At 39.3% G+C, this 24,858-nt stretch overlaps 1 protein-coding gene across 1 annotated transcript; it reads left to right on the top strand.

Moving 5' to 3' along the window:
- Window positions 1-2,452: 2,452 nt before the first annotated feature.
- LOC144714463 (eukaryotic translation initiation factor 3 subunit I-like) lies at window positions 2,453-4,635 on the top strand. Its single transcript, XM_078589212.1, has 8 exons — window positions 2,453-2,743; window positions 2,861-3,076; window positions 3,298-3,425; window positions 3,543-3,662; window positions 3,748-3,837; window positions 4,002-4,088; window positions 4,189-4,268; window positions 4,390-4,635. The coding sequence occupies exons 1-8, from the start codon at window positions 2,560-2,562 to the stop codon at window positions 4,463-4,465; spliced, it is 981 nt and encodes a 326-aa protein (XP_078445338.1). The 5' UTR covers window positions 2,453-2,559; the 3' UTR covers window positions 4,466-4,635.
- Window positions 4,636-24,858: the final 20,223 nt, after the last annotated feature.

Below are 24,858 nucleotides of genomic sequence, written 5' to 3'. Positions count from 1 at the left end.
AAAACCAGCCCAAGCTCGGCTCCATCGCCATCAAGCTCGCCGAGGAGCTCAAATTCAACATGCTCAGGGCCAGGCCCAGAGGAATTCTCACCCTGGACCTCTCCTCTAGCAGCGCTCCCCCCCCCGGAGTCCCTTGATCCGACCGCTCAAGCACTTACGGACAAAGTCCGGACCGTTCCTGGATTGATTGCAGTGAACGGATGTCGCGATCCGAGCGCACGCGCCGAGATCATGTCAGCCAACGAGTTCTGCTTGTTCTTCCACGCCTACGGCGCCGATTTCCCGATCGGCGAGGCGATGAAGGCGAGATGCGTGCCGATCGTCGTCTCCGACCGTCCGATCTTGGATCTGCCGTTCAGCGATGTGGTGGACTGGTCAGAAATCGCGCTGTTCGTGGCCTTGCAGGAAGAAGGGGGATTCGTTTGGCGAGCAATCGATTGACGAGGAGGGGGATCGACGAGGAGAAGCACGCGAGGATGAGGGCATCGGCTGCTCAGGTGAGTTTGCTGTTCAGGTTTGAAGATGGGTTCTTGGAGGGGGATCAGGAGCCGAGGGATGCGCCGTCAGGGGCGGCGGCGGCGGCCGGAGACGGGCGGCGTCGGTGGCAGCCGGAGACGTGGATGCCACCGTGGAGTCCACCTGGCTGCCACGGTGGAAGCCACATCAGCAGTAGACAAAAAAAAGAAGACACTACTTGGCGTCTTCTTATTGGTTCATGCTATTTTTTGAACAAGCATGAAAGTTCATGCTGCCCGGCTGACAAAAACGAAAGTTCATGCTCTTTCGTACTATTTGCCCTTAAGAAAATATAAAATTAAGATTCACTATGTTTATGCACGAATAATGATAATATTTATAAAATAACTGTTAACATGCATTATTGAATTGATTCACATGCATAAACATAATAGTAGTGAGACAAAAATGCCTGATAAATATGAATGCTTTCACCATTACAAACTGCCCCATATAGAGCCATCTGGTCTAGATCAATTCTAAGGGGACACCATCTCATAGAGAGATGTCATATGCATAAGTGTCTTGTGCTTTTTTTGATTAAGTCAAGGGTCGAGATGCTTGGTGAGACTTAAAAACCACAAGCTGGTACCTGAAAAGAGCTGCCAAGGGAGCCTCGCCTTGTAACCTCCCTTCCTCTCCATCTTCCTCTTGCTCAATTTTTGCTCGCTATTTTTATCGATTTGTGTAATCACAAATTAGATAATTTTTATCTTGATCCCTCTCTATATCTCTTTTCATTCCGTCCTATCCGTTTTTTTCTGTCTCTCTTATTCTCTCTCTATCTCTATTTCTATATTTAATCTTTGTAGTTTTATCTCCAAAACACCTTTCTAATCCCGTTTGACACAATTTCCCTCATCCTTGATTATTCCAACATAATTTTGTTTTATATCAAACTGTTCAATCTGTTCAAACATGTTTAATAAATTTTTTATCGATAAATATTGAACAAATGAGCTAAATTGAAAAATCTTGATCTAGCTTGAACAACATATTGTTTGATCACATGATTTGATCTGTTTAGATTGCGTATCCTTCTGATTGATCAAACCATTCAATCAACATTAGATCAATTCCAATCTATCCAATCCCCAATCCCTTCTCTATCCTATCCTCAGTCCTCACACTCTATCTCCCTATATCGACATCTCTAATGTATGATCTTTTTAAAAAAAATAAGAGGCATTGATCTACGACAATAACATGTGGATGAAGGCACTTTATAAAGTTATTAATAAAACAAGAGACCATTTAATTTCGGTAGTATCCATTTATGAATAAAAATGTGAATATGTTGTGCATAAAAATGTGTGTTGAAATTTATAAGATGTTGAATTATAAATCTGAAGTGGAGTAAGAAAATAAAGACAAGGCTCGTCTATTGTTGCTTTATTGTAATTTTGAACGGGATGGTTTTCTTCCACTGGACAGCAGAACCGTCAATTACATTTATTTTTATAAGAAGCATCCATCTCGTGCATTGTCAATTACGTTTATTTTTATAAGATGTTGAATTTATTTTTAATTTTGCAACATTTCTTCAAAATTTTAGAGCAAGCGTACTACTGATTTTGTAACCTTTCGAAACTCAAAAGTAGTGAAAAAATAAACACAAGAAAATGGGCCTATCTAAGTCACTGTTTAAGGTTTGGAAATGAGCCACCATTTATTTTCGGAACATATCTTTGAACTTTGATAGCAAGCCTAAAACTGATCTTTCTAACCTTGAAAGACTAAAATAAACTAAAGATAAGAAAATGAGCATATCCAAGTCACTGATTAGTGTTATGAAATGAGCCATAATTTATTTTTGTAGTATTTCTTCAGAGCTTTTGTAGCACATAGTGGGCTTGTTGGGCCTTTTGTAATTGTTATTGGGCTTTAAAGGGGATACGGTCCAAGAATTAATGAGAATAACGCGTCGTCTCTGAAATTCGACGATGAACTAGGGTTTTCTCATCTCTCTTCAAGCTCGGTGCGAGGTCGTCGAAGGGGAAGGAGGCCGTCGGAGAGAGAAGCGTAGATCGGCAGGAGGCAGAGATGAGGCCAATTTTGATGAAGGGGCACGAGAGGCCCTTGACGTTTCTCAAGTACAGCAGAGAGGGAGACTTGCTCTTCTCCTGCGCCAAGGATAGCACGCCCACCGTCTGGTTCGCCGACAACGGAGAGCGTCTTGGAACTTACAAGGGTCACAACGGGGCGGTCTGGTGCTGTGACATCTCTCGTGGGTTTTCTTGATTTTTCTGCTTTTTTTTAACCTTGCGATCAACCTATTTTCCGAGTGAGAATCGCGGGTATCGCCCCGTTTAGCTGATTGATGTCGTTTTACGCTGATTTTCAGGTGATTCTACCCACCTCATTACCGGTTGCGCCGATCAGACGGCGAAATTGTGGGACGTTCAGACGGGAACGCAGTTGTACTCGTTTAATTTCGAGTCTCCTGTCCGAGCTGTGGACTTCTCCATTGGGGACAAGTTTACGGTGGTGACCACGGATCCCTTCATGGGTCACCCTTCCTCAATTCAAGTGAAGAGGATCGCGTCGGATATTGATGAACGTATGGATCTCTTTCAATTTCTTCAATTTATGATTCCTTATGAGTTCTTATCTCTTTGATATCTTGGAATGTTCGAGTAAAACCCTTAGAATTCAATGGGTTGTGATTTATTCATTTCGCTAACTAATTATTTTTTTAAGCTTTTTAATGATTGATCCTTCTCTGGACTTGCAGATCTCTGATGTTCAATTCTTTTCTTTTTTATCTCTATTTTTACTCAGAAACGTCAGATTCGGTGCTTACGATCACTGGACCTCAAGGAAGAATCAACAGAGCTGTCTGGGGTCCTTTGAATAGGACTATCATCAGTGCCGGCGAAGATTGTGTTATTAGAATATGGGATTCTGAGGTAGGTTGACAGGAATGACTTTGAATTTACAAAATTTTACCTTGTTTGTAGGAAATGAAACTTATCGGGTAAGCTGGGTTGGAAATTTCTTATGTTCTAACGAATGAAAGCTTTCAGACGGGGAAGTTGCTCAAGGAATCCGACAAAGAAACTGGACACACTAAGCAAATCACTTCGTTGTCGAAATCTGCCGACGGATCTCACTTTATAACTGGATCTTCAGACAAATCTGCGAGGGTGAGTCTCACTTACCCTTCACGATTAAACCATCTCTCACTCTCAACATACCTCTTAATGATTTTACGGGTGATTTTTTTCGCAGCTTTGGGACATAAGGACGTTGACTCTGCTCAAAACATATGTGACAGAACGTCCGGTCAACGCATGTGCTATTTCCCCTCTCCTTGATCATGTATGCAACAGTTTTCTTGAACATTCGGTTATTTATATATATATATATTTTTAATTGGAGGATCTTTGAATGCCGATTCAATTTTCTTCAAAAAAAGAGAACGCTGATTCAATTTTCTTCAAAAAAAAGAATGCTGATTCAATGACGATGCTTCTTCAATTTAGGTGGTGATTGGCGGTGGGCAGGAGGCTACCCAGGTTACCATGACGAGCCATCGTGCGGGGAAGTTCGAAGCAAAGTTCTTCCACAAGGTGGGTTAATCCTTAGTCGGGGTAATGTGGTATTTTTTAACTAAGCATGTCACATTTTTGGTGAATTTCCGAGTCTTATTTATTTTTGAATTTGCTGCAGATTCTGCAGGAGGAAATCGGTGGGGTGAAGGGACATTTCGGACCCATCAATGCGCTTGCGTTCAACCCTGATGGAAGAAGGTGAAATTTTATTTATCTTCGGTTTCTTTGTTGTTGTTTGTGTCTCGTAACCTATCATCTTAATTATAACAAATTTTGGTTTATGTCGGTTGTTCATTTCTTTTATTATTTGACTCTGCAGCTTCTCTAGTGGAGGTGAAGACGGGTATGTGCGATTGCATCACTTCGACCCAGACTACTTCAACATCAAGATGTGAGTGTATCATTAAGTCTCATCTCTCTCTTCTTTTCCTCGTGGGTCTCTTCTTCTTGGGCCTTGTTAGCTTTCTCATTGCAGTAAAGTATCACCGAATTTTGGGGCCTTTATTTTTCTCAATGTTGCAATTATTCAAGAAACGTACACGTCTATGTCATCTTGTTCGCGGAATTCAACCTGGAGGGAGAGTGAGGGATATTTGGATTTCTTATTTCTAATGCTTAATGGGATTCTCTTAAACGCTAGTATGTAATTGTGTTGGGTTGATTCGCATGAGTTTACTGTTTTCAGAAATGTAGTTGACGCGTTCAATGCATATTGAGCTATGCATATTAAAAAGAATTTCTTCTTATTTCAAAAGTGTGGGGACCTATAAAGATCTCTTTAGTTCGGAGAGAGAGAATAAATTCTTTTTAATCAACACACAACGTCATATTATCACAAAACGTCATAAGATCTCTTTAGTTCACCCCTCGACCAATCTTTTTCAGCAGTCAAAATATCCCACTCAAGCCTTACCAAAGCTCCACATTTAATTCATAACTTGTTTGATAAAGGAATGGTTAATTTCTCATATAGTTTTCGTGAATTATCATCTTTATTTTCCAGACTGGAAGCTCTAACTGCTTCATGCTACTGTAAACCTTCTCTTGGTAACTTCAGGGCGTTGAAGATAATATGTTTTTTAAGAGAATTTGTTCTGTTTGCTGGCTAAAATGTTTACAAGTTTACTAAGTGGCAGTCATTTAGGAACTTAATTTGCTTAATTTTCCTCTGATGGTGCTAGCTTATTTTCAGCATAAAGCCCATGAGAAGGTTGAATGATAACACGTAAATCGAACTCAAACTAATTTCTCTCGAGCATTTGATTTTTATCTTCAACAAAAGTGATTATAATCAACTCCCATTCTTAGGGTGCACTGACAAATACCCTAAAGATACTCAAAGAAATCCACAATGTAATCTTCTTAGGCTTACCAAGATCAAATCTGTGTAGTTATGTAACAAGTCGATTATTTCTGCATTCTATTTATTTTTGAACTATTACATTCTCATGAATCCTCCTCCGATGGTAAATAACTCCAGGAGCGGAAACGTAAAAACATAACACTATCATTTTTATTAGAATCGATGTTTGTATTTATCCTGAATGTAATATCATTCTTTTGTTACATCATCAAATGTAACAAAAGTCCTAGGGAAGCATCTATTCAAAGATCACGAATTTGATGGCTCTAAGTCCCTTTCTCGAATTCAATACTTAAATTTAAATCTATAAATTGAAGGTAATACTTTCTCGAGTTTTCACTTAATCATGCGGGAAAATATTTATTTTGAATACCAATAGACTCCATAAAACTTGTGACACAATTCTGGGATAATGACAGTTAAAATTTCGAAGTAATTCTCCAACGATTTTAAAGGAAACTATTAAGAAATCACAAGAACTGAAGTCATGGGAAGTCAATAAATAGGGTTTTGTCCATAAATTACTGTGGATGAGATTGAGAGCCACTCAGTTAATGACATCTCTATTAAAATGTTTAATTGAATCACAATCAATTGAATAATCTGTCTATCTACAAAATTTAAAAAATTATACTTAAAAGATCGAGTTAAAGAAGACTTAGGGTACGTGGTTGCACTTAGGGAATGTGGTGGTATCCTCCAGAATATCTGATGCAGTTGGTTCAAGAGAGATGGCAGCTACTCTTAGTGAATCTAGTTCTCTGGTCAGAGATGTACTACTAGATTGACTCATTGACCATTGACTGCCTTCTCCTGAAGGAGATGACTCACATTTATTGCCTTCGTACTTTGGGTTGTCATGATCTAAACGTATCGCCAGTGCTGCTTTGGAAATAAAACCACAAATCAAACATAGCTATGATCAACCAAAACACCATTTCTCATTGATTTTTCTTTGAGAATCCAGAAAGGTATTATTCATGTTTTTTTTTTTTTTTTTTGATTTTTAAAAATGTTCCTTAATTTATTGTGATCCATCCTTTGAATGTGACTTTTTCTAAGTTGAATATGTTAGTTTCCAGAATCAATAGACCATAAAGATACTGAAAATCATTGTAGCATAGTCCTCTCAATTATGATCTGACTCTAGAATCCTAGTGTTCGCCATCCTGATATCCATCCGATATCCGGTATCGGACAACCGATATCCGATATCCGGGGAAAAATGGGACGGTTCCGGATATCAGATATCGGATATCAGGCGATATCCATCTATCAGTGGTTAGACAGATATCGGTACCGGATATCGGGGGGGGGGGGGGGGGGACGAGGGGGATATCCGATGCCGGATATTGGTTTTTGATATCCGGATATCGAAAACCGATATCCGGAAATTTTTGTTCAGTTGTCTGCAATCCCATATTGAAAAATTCCAATTTCCGTGGGACTATATATTCTCTCCACCCATCTTTCAGTTAATTCTCATCTTCGCCAGCCCGCCGCCCACAGATACCTTATGTAATTTTATAAATTTAAAATATCATGATAACGAGATTAGAGTTGCATAATAGAGCTAATAAAAATAACAATAAATTTAATATTACATACCATCTAGTGTTATTGAGAAATGAGTATAATGTTATTCGAAGAGAATAAATTGCGTTTTATAGTTATTAAATTAAATAATAAAGTTAATATGACCTAACAACTAATGGTATTAAGAAATAAGTATATTTTTATTTTAGGAAAACAAAATTGCATTATATAGTTAGTAAACGGAATAATATGTTTAATATGACCTAACAACTAATGCTACTAGGTATTTAATATATAGTCATTTTGAGGAAATAAAGTTGCTAATATAGTAAGTAAAAATAACAATAAATTTAATCTTACATAACAACTATTGGTATTAAGAAATAAGTATATTGTTATTTTAGGAAAACAAAATTGCGTTATATAGTTAGTAAACGGAATAATATGTTTAATATGACCTAACAACTAATGCCACTAGGTAATTAATATATAGTCATTTTGAGGAAATAAAGTTGCTAATATAGTAAGTAAAAATACCAATAAATTTAATCTTACATAACAACTATTGGTATTAAGCAATAAGTATATTGTTATTTTAGGAAAACAAAATTGCGTTATATAGTTACTAAACGGAATAATATGTTTAATATGACCTAACAACTAATGCCACTAGGTAATTAATATATAGTCATTTTGAGGAAATAAAGTTGCTAATATAGTAAGTAAAAATACCAATAAATTTAATCTTACATAACACCTATTGGTATTAAGAAATATTTATATTGTTATTTTAGGAAAACAAAATTGCGTTGTATAGTTACTAAACGGAATAATATGTTTAATATGACCTAACAACTAATGCTACTAGGTAATTAATATATAGTCATTTTGAGGAAATAAAGTGATGGCGAGGACGCCAATGCATCAGCCTGGGACACGTCACCGCAGGCAGTCGGGGTCAACACAGACGTTACGGATCCAAAGATGAAGTCAACAGAAGTCAACCCACCTCGGTCAACAGGAGTCAACGAAGAAGTCAACACGCCACAACCGTCGTCCGCCACGTCACCACCCGCGCACGTCTCCACGCGCGTCATGACACGACGCCAAAGGCAGATCCACAACTGCCCTTTGGCGTGACGTGATGCACGTTTTCTGCGTCTTATTTTCTAGTTATTTTCTTTCCTCCAAGGCCTATATAAGGTCATTTGTTTCAAGAACTCATTAGGCAATCATAATTCAAGAATTGAGTTTTCTTTCTAACTCTTCTTGGAGGATTGCCCTACCCTCATCTTGCCCTAACCTTCCTCGCCGCCGCCGCCGCCGCCGTCATCACCGCCGCCGCCGCCTCCACCACCGCCGCCGCTGCTGCCGCCGTCGCCATCACCGCGCGCGGCAGCGCGGTCACGCCACGCGACGCCACGCACGCCATCCCGCGCCGCCGCGGCGCCTCGCGACGCTGCGTCGCGCGGGCGCTGCGCGCTGCCGGCGGCGCGCCGCTACGCGCGCAAGGCTGGTGCGCCTGCGCACTCGCACCTCGCGCAGCGCGCGCTCGCGCTCGCGCTCCGCGCGGCGCGCGCTCGCGCGCTCCGCGCTCGCGCTCGCGCCGCGCTGCTCCGCGGCGCTCGCGCGCTCCGCGCGCCGCGCGCCGCTGGAGTTCGCCGCGCCACCCGGCCCCCGCTTCATAACGCCCACCAGGGCGGACAACGCCCGAGCGCCCGTTTCCAGTATCACGCCGCCGCCGCCACGAGCAGAATTACCTGCAGCCTCTACACGCACCACGGTGCTGAGGTATACCTGAACCCTGTGGTGTCGACGTGTTCTCCGCTCAGTATTTTCTCGGGAAGTTTCCACCGCCGTCAGAATTAGACTTGGATTTCCTCTTCTTCTCTCCTTTTCTCGAGTGTTTCTTCGCGACGTGAATTCGAGGTATTGATTTCGGTGCTTAGGCATCGTCGCGGTGGGGGAATACAGTACTCCCGATAAGGGTCGGAGCTGCACCACCAGATTTCATCGGTTTTAAGTCCGAGAATCGACCGTGATTTCTGTGGATTGTTTTATCCCTTAACCCATTCCTACCCATAGCCTCGTCATCCGCCCTAAATCGTCCATCCCATAGTCGTCCTACGTCATAAAGTTGCTGATATAGTAAGTAAAAATACCAATAAATTTAATCTTACATAACAACTATTGGTATTAAGAAATATTTATATTGTTATTTTAGGAAAACAAAATTGCGTTATATAGTTACTAAACGGAATAATATGTTTAATATGACCTAACAACTAAAGTTGTTAAGAAATGGTTAAGAAATGGTTATTTTATGTAAAATTGCGTTATACAGTAAAGAAATGGAATAATTAATTTAATATTACCCAACAACTAATGTTACTAGGTATTTTTTATTTGAACTTAGTTATATAGTGAAATCAGTGAACTATATTTTTATGAGAATAAAACTGCAGAAAACACATAAAACCATAACTAGATTGTTGTAGAATCATTATTTTTAACTAACAAGTAATGTTATTAAAAAATTAATATACTGTTATTTTAAGAGAATGAAATTGTGTAATGTAGTTAATAAATATAATAGATGAGTAAGTATATTTCTTGGCAGTATATTTAATTACAGGGATTAATTTTTTTGATTGATACTAAGATTATTTATTGGACTGTTGGAGGAATATAGTAATTCCGGATATGACTTCGTAACAAGAACTGAAAGTGTCTATTTAAACCGATATAAAAGTTAATATTAAGCACTCATTTCAATTGTCATAGTAATTTAGGTATATTCAATTACATATTTGGAAAATGTATCAAAATTTAAATAAATTCAAAAGAATCCATACACGCCGTTAATTCGACATTTGTAGCAAAATTCACATGTACGCTATGACTGTGGCCCTGTAAAAAAAACATAGTTCCAACGGCTCTATCAGAGATTTGTGCTCACTTGATCATCACCTGCGTTGCAGAAGTAAGAGATCAGTAACGATAATTACGTAGAAATAAGAACATCTAGTTCAGTTATGTGATGTGTACCTCGAGCACATGCGACCACACCATCTTCCGCGTCGTCAACATCCTCATTTAGCTCAACGTCATTATACCATCGTTTGTTGTCCGCATGGAGCCAACACTTCATAGTGATTAGTGTTTCGATGCTTATTGGTGACAGACACGATCGCTTGTACATGACAATAGCATTGCCAACCGAGAACATGCGCTCGACAGGGGTGCTCGTTGCACATACGGATAATAGGTCCCTCGCAACGGTCGCAAGCAAGGGGAAACGCTTCGACCCCGTCGTGGCCCACAAAGATAATGGAGTGAACACACCCTCATTTGGCACAGTCTCTGCAAGGAACTGGTTGAACTCATCCCAGGCCTACCTCGTTGTCACCGGTGTCGGTTGCACGTGCTGCATCGTGCTGCCAAGCCAGTCGTCCAACTCTTCACCTCCTCGCTGCCCCTCCTCATCGGCCCCGCTCGGTCCACGGCTTGACTAGTCATCGGGTAACAATGACCGTACGCATGCGATGGTCTCCTCTCGGACGCCCGGGCGGAGCATTGCCCCTTTGTGGATTGGATCCATCAATGCTGCGGCCGTGATCACCTCATTCACCCACAATATTTCAGCGTACTGTGTAAGCTTGCAAAGCATCGCTCTACACGCCTGTGCCATGTTCGAATGATCTCTTTCGTGCAAGCGTCGAACGGATGTGAAGAATGTCCCGTCTTTGATTTGCTGGACCACTTCCTCCATGTGAACCTTGAGGCCGTTTATGAGATATAGGACATCGCAGATCGCCGTCGTCATTGTCTTGCAAACATGATTAGTCGAAATGGCGAAACGGCCAAGGATGCGGCAGAACTCTTTGACCAACTCCCACTCGTCCTTCGACAACTTCGACGATGTCGCCTTTCAGCCAAAAGCCGTCGAGACTTCGTCAAGTACATCATGCTTCTTCACGGCGGCCGCCAACATAGTGTACGTGCTGTTCCATCGGGTTGGACAGTCTAAGACAACCATGTTGGAGTCCCCGACTTCGGGGTCGTCTTCACAGGCCTGTGTGTCTAGAGTTCTCTCCATTGAGTAGAGCTCTGAATACTCCGCACTAGGGTGCGTACCTTTGCAACTGCATCAACCAAACATAACGGCTTGCGTGGTCCCTTGTTGTCATCATACACTGAGTATACATCACCGAGATCATTGTCGTGGTCGCTATCGTACTGCTCTACTGTCCGCGTCACGTTGCCTTCTTCGGGTTCCCCACCCTAGGCCGAAGGAATACCGAAGCTTTTTAACGCCGCTTGCACGACAATATTCAGTATGTGTGCCACACATGGGACGTGCCTCCTGGCGGTAAACGTCGGGTTTACGCTCTTCAACTTTCTCGCCATCAATGCCAACATCCTCTTATTTGTCGTGGCATTGTCGGTAGTAACGACGTAGACCTGCATAATTATGTTACACATATAAAGGCACAAGTTCAACTAATAAAATGAGATAGACGCTGAGTTCTGACCTTCGTCCGCAGAGAGAACTCATCTAGTGCTTGGAGAACAATGGACACCATGTTCTCCCCATCGTGCTTGCCAACAATTTCTCGAATGGCAAGTACCCGCTCTTTGTACGTCCATGTGTCGTCCACCTAGTGGACGATGATGCCTAGCAATACAGTCCCATTCTCCGCAGTCCACGCATCTACGGTGAGTGACACTCGGGCCACACTCTCCCAAAGCTTCCTCACACCAAGTTTCATTTGGCCGTGCATTTGGATAGTCCACCTCTTTATGACCTTCGCACTTGGAGGATCCAAGTCGATAAGCGTCGCGTAACGCCACATATCCTTGAAGGCGACATTGTCAACAATGCTCTAGGGTGAATCTGTCAGGCATACGAATCGTGCAATGAAGTTCTTCGTATCATCTAGAGTGTGCCCTTTAATCGGCCCCCCGTCGGCTGGGCTCTCCCTGTTGTTTGCTCTGCATTCTGTCAGTGATGGGTGTCTGACCAGGGTCTTTAGGGGATTTGCCCTTCAGTTCGGCGTGACGAGCTGGATGAAAGGATTTGAGGTGACGCCAAAATACGTTTGTGATTTTATTGGCTTGCCTCTTTATGGGTTTCCTCTTACTGTGCGGGTTCAACTCCCGGCACAGTAAGCATATATAGTATCCATCTTCCATCTGTTCGAAGTAGTCAATGATGACTGAATGATTTGAACGAGGTTGACTCTGCACGGCACGAGAAGTTCCCCCCTCTGTACGTTGAGTGCCTACAGCTCGTGACCCACATATTTCTTGAGATGGGTCATTGCCTCCGAGTGGGTTCATGTTTCTGAAGTCATAATTTTGGTGAGCTAAAATTCAACAGAACGGGATCACATGATGCCAAACTGCAATTTAAACTATGAGTTACGTAACGAGGGCAATGAATATGAGAGTTTAATAAATAGTGAATCAAAGGAGAATGGAAAATATAGATGAGGAAGAATGATAGATATACAAGCAAGAATTACTGAGTCAGAGAACATGAGACTGAAGTAGGAGAAGAAATTAAAGAAAATAAAGAAGACAGAAAAAAGGGAAGAAGAGGAAAAAATTAAAGAAGAAGGGGAGAAAAAAAGGGTAGAAGAGGAAGAAGACAAAAAAAACAAAGAAGGGAAGAAAGAGTGAGAGGAAAAGGAAGGGAATAAAACTGTGGAATAGGAAAATGAAGAAGATCAATTGAGAAAGAAGAAGAAGAAGAAGAAGAGAAAAACAAAGGATAGTAAAAAGAAGAAAATAATAAGGACGTTGAATAGGAAAACAAAGAAGAAGAAGAAGAGAAAACAACAGAAAAGAAGAAAAAAACAGGGAAGAGAATAACGAGGAAGGGAAAGAGGGAGAGAATAAATCGGCAGAATATGAAATTAAACGATAAAGAAGAAGGGCAAAAAAGGTCTGAAGAGGAACAAGACAAAAAGAAGCAAGGAAGGCGAAAAAGAGTGAGAGTAAAAAGAAGAGAATACAACTGTAGAATAGGAAAATGAGGAAGATGAAGAAGAGAAAAAAAAGAAGAAGAATATGTAGAAGACGGGAAGAAACAAGTAGAAGAAGAGATTAAAGGAGTAGAAGAAGAGAAAAACGAAGGATAGTAAAAAGAAGAAAATAATAAGGACGTTGAATAGGAAAACAAAGAAGAAGAAGAAGAGAAAACAACAGAAAAGAAGAAAAAAAACAGGGAAGAGAATAACGAGGAAGGGAAAGAGGGAGAGAATAAATCGGCAGAATATGAAATTAAATGATGAAGAAGAAGGGCAAAAAAGGTCTGAAGAGGAAGAAGACAAAAAGAAGCAAGGAAGGCGAAAAAGAGAGAGAGTAAAAAGAGACAAAGCTTACATTAAATGAAGAAATTTTACCTCGACAGTGTTAATTCTGGGAACAGGGCTGATTGGTCAATCGTTCTTGTTTGTTTCAACTTCACCGATTCTCAGAAGGATGAAAATGGAATCTCCAGTGACCTTCCAAAGGGGAAATCATAGGAATCAGACCGAAATGCTAGATATTCACAAAGCGAGCGAGGAACCCATAAGAATGAATTGAATTCCTCTCTAGGGTTGAGAGAGAAGAAAGAATTGGAGACTACGGTCGAGAGAGAAGAGAGGGGCGAGGGAGAATTGGAGACTGGAGAGTGGAAAATGGAGAATGAGAAGAGAGATGTGGAAAAGCCGAAATTACAAAACTTACAAAAATGTACCTGCGACTCTGCCGTCCGCCGATTCCACCGCTGTCGTCGTCCACCGACACCGCCGTCCGCCTACTCCGCCGGCCACTCGCTATTGCCCGCTGCGTTCAGCTCTCCCTTTTGATTCAAAGCTTCAAAAAAAAATAGAGGGAGATTTCATAAGTCATAAGTCATGACTTATGAAATTCGATGCGGATATCGAAAACCGATATCCACATCCGATATCCGGCACCGTCATCTGTCCCCCTAAGATGGGAGACGGATGCCGGTATCGGACAGATACCGGTATCGGATATCGGCACAGTAGCAACCGATATCCGATACCGATATCCGGTATCCAGATATCGGAAAAAACGGATACCGGAAAATTCATTTGCGGTATCTGGTTCAGCATCCGTCCCGATACCGGCATCCGATACTGGCATCGGGACGGGCGAACACTACTAGAAACTAATGTTTCCCCTTGTGTTTGTCCTTTATTTGAGAAACAAATGTTTTCCCTCATTCTCTGTATTTATTTGGATGAGAAATATATGATCTCGGATAAAACAATTCATAACGAAAGTCCAACATATCAATTGGGCTATATTCTTATCGAAGTAAACAATTCCGATGAACCACCCCTTGAGCGTGGGTGGACCCAACACTGAGTTATTGGGAGTTCTAATAGTTGCCTCATTGATGATAACAAACTATGATTTATCTTTTAAAAAAAAAATCTATCATGTGGCCCTTGATGCCTTCTTGGAACTTTTGGATTCAACATTTTATCCTCTTATACTATTTTTTTCAGTTTTATTAAAAAATAAATTTAACCATAGATTTTTTTTAAACTAACCCAAATTTACATTTAAGTACCAAAGTTTATATTCATTAATTTAATACAATAGCGCATAAAATCTGATCATCCATCAAAGTACAGATTTATTGTTTTTTACACATCTTGGGAAGTCCCAACATGGATTGTGATGATCTTAATTCACATTAAATTAGTGAGAAATTGCAATCATATGTGAAATGATTAGTGAGTTATGATGATATCATAATCGAGCGATCACTTACCTTGAAACTATGGGAAATATATCTGGCACGTATGACAATTTCACATTCCACATCTTGTTCCATATTCATTGATACAATACATATTCATTATAATGCACAAACAATACTTATAATTGAAGTCCATAAATACATGCAATGGTAGAGTAAATTATGATGAGACCATAATACGATGATTTCATCGTATTATGCCAATATGTTCAAAACATTTCTATTCAAATGATACTTGGGAAGGACATTAACATATCAGGGTGGAATAACACTATCTTATCCCATTCATATGATGACTATGGCTGATCCCATAGCCATTAGTGTGGAGACATTAAGGACATGTTATGGGCGCTATTAATGGAAATATACATGGCCGGGAAGCCAATCACACGTTCCATATCTTATTCCATGTTCATTAATAGAACATATTCATTATCGCGCACATGTGATGCTTATAGTGAAGTCCATGAATACATGATCGGAGTAAGTAAATTATGATCAGAACGTAATACAAGATCACTAGTTTTTAAGCATGTGTTCTAAATATTCCTATTCGAAGGATAGTCGAGAAGGAAATCAAAGTATCTGGATAGAATAACACTATCTAGCCTCACTCATATGATGAGTATGGCCGTTCCCATAGCCACTAGTGTGGAGACACTAAGGATACGTAGTGGGTGCTTTTTGACAGAGCGAGTCCACTGAATTGATCCGTAAGGATCCCTGAATGATATTATACAAACTGTTTATCTGGTTGATTCACGTCACGGTTGTGTAAGTGGTCCTTAGACCTGAGACACCAAAGTAGTAATCAGCCGCCTGATATCCATCTGATATCCGATATCCGGTAAATGACAAGACGGATTCTGATACCGGATATCGGATATCGAACGGATATTGACAGTCCTATCTATAACGGATATTGAGACATATATTGACCAGGCTAGGGACGAGGCGGATCTCAGATACCGGATATTGAAATCTGATATTTGAATATCGAGACCGATATCCCGATATCGATATCTGGCATTAAGATAAAAAAACACACTTTAAAGATGCTATACGTAAACTAAACAACGCCCAAAATTTTTCATATAATAAGTATTCATATTATATATACGCTTGAAAACTTTTGTTTTCTTCCATATGGGATAATAGGATTCAAATACAAGAGAAAAAGCCATCAATGTACAAATGTACATGAATTTTGATGTTAAACATTTATAATGCCCAAGTTTTTGAAATATAAAATACTTCATATTGTATATACGCTTCAAAATTTTTGTTTTCTTCCATATGAGATTATAGGATTCAGATATGTAAATGTAACTTTAAAGTCCAAATCCTATTATCCCATATGGAAAATAACAGAAATTTTGAAGCGTATATATTTTATGAGGTAATAATATATTTTAAAAATACTCTAGTTACGTGTTGGCTGAAGGATTTTCTTTCCAACCCATTGTAACTTGAAAGTTTCAACTGAATATACCTATTTTTACAAGGCTTAATTGGTTGGACGTCAAAATCCAATATCTATCTCCGAGATTCGATATCGTCATCCATTCTAAGGATATCGGATAACGATATCCTTAGAATGGATGACGACATCGAAACAGATAACGATATTGGATATTGTTAGTGTAGCAACCGATATCCAATATCGTCATCGAATATATGGATATCGGTAAAAATGGATATCAGAATAATGTTTTCCGATATCCAATTCGGCACCCGTCCTGATACTGACATCCGATTCTCAGTATGGGATGGGCGAACACTAGACGAAAGACGTATTATGGACAGAAAATTGTACTTTGACTATAACGTATGAGTCTCTAATCATGGGATTCTGATTTGGGTGCATAAAGAAGTTTGCAAAGACAATTGAGTGGTCAAAATGGGATCGTTCACCCTCAATATAAGAGGGGACAGGTCAAGAAAGATGATGCGATGAACTATTGATAAAGGAAGTGAAATATTGGAGAAGAGTTCTCCGATGATTTTTGAACGCATCATTACCTATTCGGATGAACGATTAGGGGTTGATAGTTGAACATACCCTAAGTCATCTAGGAGCGTCAAGTGGATGATAAACTATATGTACACGGAAACCGATTATGAACATGTCCCATAAGTGAGTCGATACACACTCCTTTGTATCTTTTAGAGTACGAAGTATACCTTGGTACCCACATGTTGGAGACTCAACTTATCGATTGGGATACTTTGATCTAACATTAAATAATCTCTATGACGATATAATTAATTAATTTGGAAGGCCAACAAAGATTATTGGGCTGTTGGAGTCGTTTACTAGACTGATACATGGGCCTAAAGGATCAAGGAAAATGGTCTTTGAACGTTGAAAGATATACTTGAGTTTCAGACTTTTTATGAAAAATACTCACTCAGTATAAATAGGGGAAGACCTTGAACAAAATTCGCCTAGGAGAAAACTTTTCAGGGGCCTTCCCCTTCTTCTCCCTTCTCTCCACTCCGATGCGATCAGGACATTATGATGACGACAACGGATAGTGAACAGAGTTGGCAAGGGTGAAGGAGGAGATTCGACGTGTCGAGGACTACATGGATACTTCTAGAGGCTGCACACTTGAGAAGCTCCATACGACTTGTTCGAGGATTGATGGAATCATGGATAGAAAGCATGCTAAGGTGATTTGTTTCATGATTTTTGTTGATGCCGTTACGACTTATTAAAGTCGTTCAATACAAATCATTTTGAGTTGTTCATCTAAATCAAGGCCTCTAGAACCCATCAACTATTTGGGGAAAGAGTTCACTGAATTGATTAATATGAATCTATGAGTTGTACTTTAGATATCATTAATCAGGTTTATTCATGTTATAGTTGTGTGAGTGGTCCTTAAACCAGAGATGCCAAAGATGCCTGTGGATAGATGGTTGTAATTTGATTATGACCAACGAGTCCCTAATCATGAGATTTTAAACTGTCCTAGTTATGAGCATCAATAAGTCCATGACCAATATGGATTTGTCAATTAACTATACCCTAAGTCATGTGGGAGTCTCATGCAGATGTAGGATTATACATACACGACAATTGATGATGGTATAGGTTATATGAGAGAGTTGACATACTCCTTGGCATCTTCTCGGGCACGAGGTATAGCTTAGCACTACACAGGCAGGCAAAATAACCAATCATTGGCTTAAATTGGTCCTTACCTAATTAATCAATATGACATATAGCAAATTAAGAAGGTCGGCCTAACAAAGGTTTATGTGACATTGAAGTTATTAGCAAGACTAAGGTTAATGAGACACGGACATAGAGGGTCACACACCCAAGGTTTTTGGACATTGGTGGATATAATCTATGTTTAGAGACTTTTATTAATTGTTCTTGAGGATGGAGACTTTTTGCCCAACTCACCCTCATTTGATACCAATGCTAGTCAATTTGAGTGCCCCACTCTTTCTTATATTCTTCTTCCTTGAGTGCAGGTTCCAATGGAGATTGGAAGGAGAGGATATCAGATTTCCAAAAACAGAGTTCACTTAAAGAAGAGAAGATCATGTGCTCAAAAGACTTGCATGGATACATTTTTATGCCGAAGATCTGAACACTTGAAAATACTCATTCAAGGAACCAAGAGATCAAGAGTTCGATGGGTGCAAAGGTGATGTTTTGGTTTTTAGATCCGTGTTCAATTTGATATTCTACACTGCAATTGAGTTCTGATCGTGTCGGTTGAAGCGCCGAAATTCAGCCTATAAACAAGTAACCTCACCATATATAACATATTCAAAAATGAAATAAAAATAGCGAGCATGGCCCATTGAACGTATGTGAAGATGCTAAAGGGAGATAATGGGTGCTCTTTAGACATAAGTTAACTAAATTGATCTATTTCATCACCCTAATGGGTTTACACCAAACTACCAGTCAGTGATTTATGTCATGGCTGTGTAAGTCGTCTTCAAGAGACATAAGCACACTTATTGAATCAATTTATTAGCTTTTTTTTACTTTGATCTATGAGGCTTTAACCACAAGATTCGAATCAGTCATATCTTGCATTTAACAAGACACTCACGAAGGTGATTGAGTGGTCTAGATGGGATCATTTGTCCTCAGTATTAGCATGGACAACTCGAGGAAGATGATGCGATGAAATAGGGAATGGCACATCCCAAAGTTGGTTAGAGACCCACCACGTCACATCTTAGATGTGACAAGATATATAATGGGTGGTGGCTGATATTATTTGAGTTCATTAGTGACATACCAGATTGTGACATCTATTTTGTCATATCTCTCATCTTGTCATGTGTCCCTGGTTTTTTTCCATACCCATCACTGTTTCATCACACATCATTGGTCTGCATGTCTCATCCTTGTCCCATCGACAAATGACATTCCCATCGTAGGGAACATAATGGCATATCAACAAATAAAACTTTCACAAGTGTAGTATTATAAGTTAGGTTGAATTATCACAATTCTCACTTTGTTAAACAAAAAACACATTGTGGCTCTTGGTGACTTCTTCTCCGGCCACTACACTGCCTCTTCCTTCTCTCTTGCTATCGCTCGGCAAGTCTGCAAATATGTCTTTGAGTAAGATACTTCTTTAATTCTAACATTTTTTCTCTTCTGTCTATAAGTATCTAACTCTCACTCTCGCTCTGGTGCTCCTCTCACTCTCTCAGTCTCTCTCTAACTATCTTTATCTTTCTCTCTTGGTTTCTCTCCCTCTTCTTCTTGCTCCCCCTCCCTCTCTCATTATCTCTATGATCTCTCTCTCTCTCTCTCTCTCGGTATCACTTTTTCTCTTGGTCTCTTTCTGACTTCTTTTCTTGAGTCTATCTCCCTTTCTCTCTTTCTCGGTCCCCCTCCCTCCCTCTCTCTCTCTCTCTCGGTCTCTTTCTGACTTCCTCTTTCTCAGGTCTATCTCCCTCTCTCTCTTTCTCGGTCCCTCTCCCTCTCTCTCTCGGTCTCTTTCTGACTTCCTCTTTCTTGAGTCCATCTTCCTCTCTCTCTATCTTGGTCTATCTCCCTCTTTCTCTCGCTCTCTCTCATACTCTTCTCTCTTGGTCTCTCTCTGACTCTCTCTTGGTCTCTTTTTTGACCTTTTCTCTCAGTCTCCCTTTGACTCTTTGTTAGTCTCTCTCCCTCCCTCTCTCAATCTATGTCAGATTATCTCTCTACCAGTCACCCTCTATCTCTTGGTCTATATATATATCTCTCTCTCATCTCTCTTGGTCTCTCTCTCTCTCTTGGGTTCTCTTTGAGAATAACTCTCTTTCTCTCTCACTCTATCTTTATCTATTTTTATCTTGGTCTCCCTCCCTCAGCCTCTCTCTTTGCACCATGGTATGTCTTTTGTCTCTCGTCTCCTCTTTCTCTATCTACTCATTTGTCTTTGGTGAAATTTTTTTAGTTTTTTTGGTTCACCACCATTGCAATTGTTACTCCTCATTCCTCTACCTATTAGTTGATAAAGTTGGTTGCCGACTTGTCATTTTAGTTGCAGCCTCAAGAGCTGCAGACCTGAGCTTAAGATGGTCACGTTCATTTGATAGTTGGGGTGTGAAGCAGTCATCCCATGATTTGGTTGGGTTCCCCAAGTGTTGGGGACGAGAGTGGGGGCTGATGGGTATTATGTGGCTGTCAAGCCAAATTGCATCTCCATGTTTTATTTAAGTTCATTCAATAAAATATCAGTTCATTATAATTCTATTGTGATATTTATAATGAAGTTCATGAATATGTGTAATGACATAGTGAATTATGATGAAATCATAATACAATGATCACTAGTCTTTAAATGTGTATTCTATATATTTATATTTGATGAATATTCAATATGGACATCAAATTATCCTGATAGAGTAATACTATCTGAGCATACTTATACGATAAATATAGTTGATCTTTGGACTGTTAGTGTGTTGACACTAAGGACAAATAGTGGGTGCTATTTGGAGAAAGAGTTCATTAAATTGATCTGAAGAATCCCTGAATGTTATTATACCTAAACATCAATCAGATTGATTCATGTCTCGGTTGTATAAGTGATCCCTTGCCTTGAGACACCAGGGACATCTTGTAGATGGATGAATATATTTTGACTATGACTTATGAGTCTCTAATGATGGGATTCAAACAAGTCATAACTCAGATGTAGGAAGAAGCCCACGGAGGTGGTTGAGTGGTCAAGACAAGATCATCTGCCCTTGATATAAGAGGAGATTGACTCAAGGAAGACGATCCAACAAATCCCTAACAAAGGTTGTGAGGATATTAGAGAAGACATTCTCCAATGATCCCCATTACACATGAGTACTAATTGAATGATCGATAAGGGTTTGACGATCAACCATACCCTTTACCATTCGTGAGTCTCGCTCGGATGAAGGATTATACATCTATAGTTGCCAATGACGATAAAGGTTTCATGAGAGAGTTTGAAGAGTACTCGGTACCTTCTAGAGCACGAGGTGTACCTTGAAGACCCATGGCCTGAATACTTAACCTGTCGATTGGGTTAAATCAATCCTTAGTTAATTAATATATCTGTTGATATAATTAATTAATAAGGTTGGCTAACAATTTTATTTGGCCAGTAAAAGTTTTCAACTAGAATGAGACATGAGCCTAGAGGGTCACACACATAAGATCATTGGGACATTGGAGAATGTATTTTCCTATAGGGGGTTTTTGAGAAAAAAATTAAGTAAAATATAATTAGGGAAGGGGCACTCATTTCAAGCACCTAGGCCAGAAAAAATTGAGAGCCCAACTTTCTTCCCTCTGCTCTCTTCTCGAGTCAACCAAGGAGAGTGTCTACATTATGAGAAGGTCTTCAATGAGAGTTGAAGAGGAAGAGGTGGATATCCAAGAGCAACTTGATCACATGGATACTTCTAGAGGGCCGGGCATGTGAACAACTTCAAAATAATTTATAGTGGAAAGTCAAGGGTGGAACAAGTTCCCCATAAGGTACATGTGATGTATGATTATATAGATCGATTGTGAATCCATACTACGCTTTTGTATCCTAGAAACCATGTTTTCCATTGTTGAACCAAGGCACATAACCCACCAGGGGCATCACAGATGGGTGAGGGGTTGTCAGAGTCAAGTGAGGGTGTCATAGACAAGTGGTGTGTGTAACGGTCATGCAATGAAGCTTCAGTTCTCGAGGTTCTTGAGAGGAGGGTGGGGGTGTCGGAAATGATGTTCAAGAAATCAGATGGAGGATGACTTGCACATTGAGTGGGATTGAGATTCATCGCCAAATCATGTTCAAGAAATCCCTATCAAATTGTCTAATATGCCTCATAACAAGTGTAAAGGGATGGCATAAAGACTGAAGTATTTTATAGAGGTTGCAATTGATATGTTTGTAGAATAGGTTGAAGAGGCATGAAGACAGATCTATAAACATATTCTACATGCATATCCAGTTAAATCATTAGAATCCATGATAATTTGAAGGGTATTGGCATCATGGTGCGGTGACAAAGTCTCGAGAGAAAATGAAGGATATTATAACACACTTTTTTTGTCTCACAAACTCACCATGGACCATTGTCAACAATGTGGGGTTCAAGATCATTTGAAAGTACATGATTGAGACAGCTGCTGACTGGCCACGCGTGAAGGCAATATATAAAGGGAGAGGCTCGTAGGTTTCCTGATAAATGTTCCCAAGGTGTCTTTGATGGTGGATGCATGGGCTGTCCAAAATTCAGGCGGCCTACTTGGCATTACAATTCATTGGGTGAATAGTCTGCGGGAAGTATGTGAGTGTGTGCTTGCAATTTGAGAGTTTATGGGAAAGCATGATAGAAATAATTAAAGCACAATAGTGATCTAAGCATTGGATGATTTTGGGATAAAACCAAAAGTTGGTAACAACCCAATCCATCCTTATTTTTTGATATATATTTTTCTTACGAAGGTAACCATTTTTCAATGTAGGTTGATGATATCACCAAAGAAAATCCCTCAATCGACTAGTATTTAAAGAACTATTTCCGAAAGAGCTTTGGGAGGGGACTGAGCATTTCATAGTGGATTGACATGTCCTATGTGCTGCCCATGTGCTGAACATTGTTGTTCAAGTTGTCTTAAAGTCCACACATGTCATAGTGACTCTACCTCTCCCTTCAGTTGTGGATGTCACTTTAGTTTGTGATGGAGATTACAACAATGACATATATGATTTGGAAGTTCCTGACTTGTCTTAGGGGATGCTATTACTTGTTTGAAAGCCTTAGTCACAGGCATTTGAGAATTCACCCAGGGATGCCGAAAATACATGAAGACATGTAAAGATAACAATAATCATAACCAGATCCCATTGGACTGTCCAACACGGTGAAAAAAGTATACACGATATGTTAAATGCTACATTAGATAGAAGCATGAGAGTGTCGATTTCATGGCTTTACAAATCTTGGCTACAATAGATAGAAACATGAGAGTGTCATGTTGAGTGGGAAATGTAGGCTGACTTGTGCGACAACTAGTACCCCTTCACGAGGACCTAGATCTAGCCACAAATGACTGCAAAGACAAAGACTAGATCACTGAACTCATCCAAGAGCACCCCCCCCCTAGAGAAAGGGAATGATGAGTACTCATCCAAAATCATGAATCCAGAACTTATCTCAAAGCATCAGATTGGATGAACACTTGTATGGTGGGCATGCATAGGCACAATAAAGTTATTCTCGACTAGCTATACTTGTACAATATTTTTGTTTCGTATGTAATTAGTGGCCTAGAGGAGCGCTTGTTTTTTATGGACGTGCAGTCATCACCTTCAAAAGAGCACACCTTATTACATAAGAAATTGATCTTCTTGTCATTCTAAAGTGTTGGTTGCACATCAAAGTTGCTCAACCTCATGATGTCGATAGTGATAATGGGTTTTTTGATGATGACAAGTAGTGTGAGGTAACAATTCTCATCTTTAACTTTCACATCTCTGCATAATTTTTTTTTGTTTTTCTATTCACCCATTATTTATTTTCAGAGAATAATATGTGCCTCATGTCACAATTAGGAGGGAGTACCTAGCTAGGGTGAGCACTTGTACAATTTGATGGTTTTTGTTCTGGAGTTTGAATGACGTGATCAGATTTTCCATTAGAATAATCCATACACATGTGAAGTCTTCTTGTATTTCAGAACACATCTTTTAATTGATTAATGTGATCAATGTTCTTTTTTCAAGGCGGTACACTAATTTAATGTTGAGTTAAATAATTGAGTAGTACATGAATAAGATATAGTAGCTAAATGAATAAATTTCAAAAATGTTCCAAAGATATGGCAAAGATCCACTTGTCTGCTATAACTATGTGGTATCATTTAGTTTCACTCTATCCTTTAAGAAAATACTTAATCATTTCATTATTATATATGCATTACACAAGAGGATCAATACATAGAATAACGTTTAACTCTATGGATTTTATTTTATATCAATATTAAGTTGTATCATTTTTCTAATAAATTTGACTTTAGATTTACTTTAACCAAAACATTTCTAAGTATAATTCTCTATTTCTGAAATTTAAACTCTGATTACATTATATACACGTCATAGGCTCTTATCCTTGTCCCAAATTTTTTATTATAGACAACAACTTAATATTTATTTTGGCATAATCCTATACTCAATACGACCAATACAATTATTTATTTAGTTTTTCCTCTTCCATACTATATTTATAAATCTATTGTATCAATTTTAATTTTTTATTTTCACCATCATAGAGCTCCTTTTATTCAAGACATAAAAAATATTTCCCCCTTTTTTATCCTTTAAAATTTTAAATATGTCATAGGCTCTAATCCTCGTCTCATAATTTTATTACGAAAGGATACTCCATATTCATTTTGGCATCATTCTATACTAAATATAAAGAATATTATTAATAATCAGTCATTATTTATTTTTCCTCTTCCAAAAATATTATAATGTACTAGTAAATATTTTTTATTCGACCATCATATTTTTCCTTTTATTGTAAGTATAAGAGAATTTCATTTCTCCTTTTTTATCATTTAGAATTTATATACTCCATTGGCTCATAGC

Source organism: Wolffia australiana, chromosome 17, assembly GCF_029677425.1.
Source record: "Wolffia australiana isolate 7733 chromosome 17, ASM2967742v1".
NCBI lineage: Eukaryota > Viridiplantae > Streptophyta > Magnoliopsida > Alismatales > Araceae > Wolffia > Wolffia australiana.
This window is presented reverse-complemented; position numbering and strand designations above follow the sequence as displayed.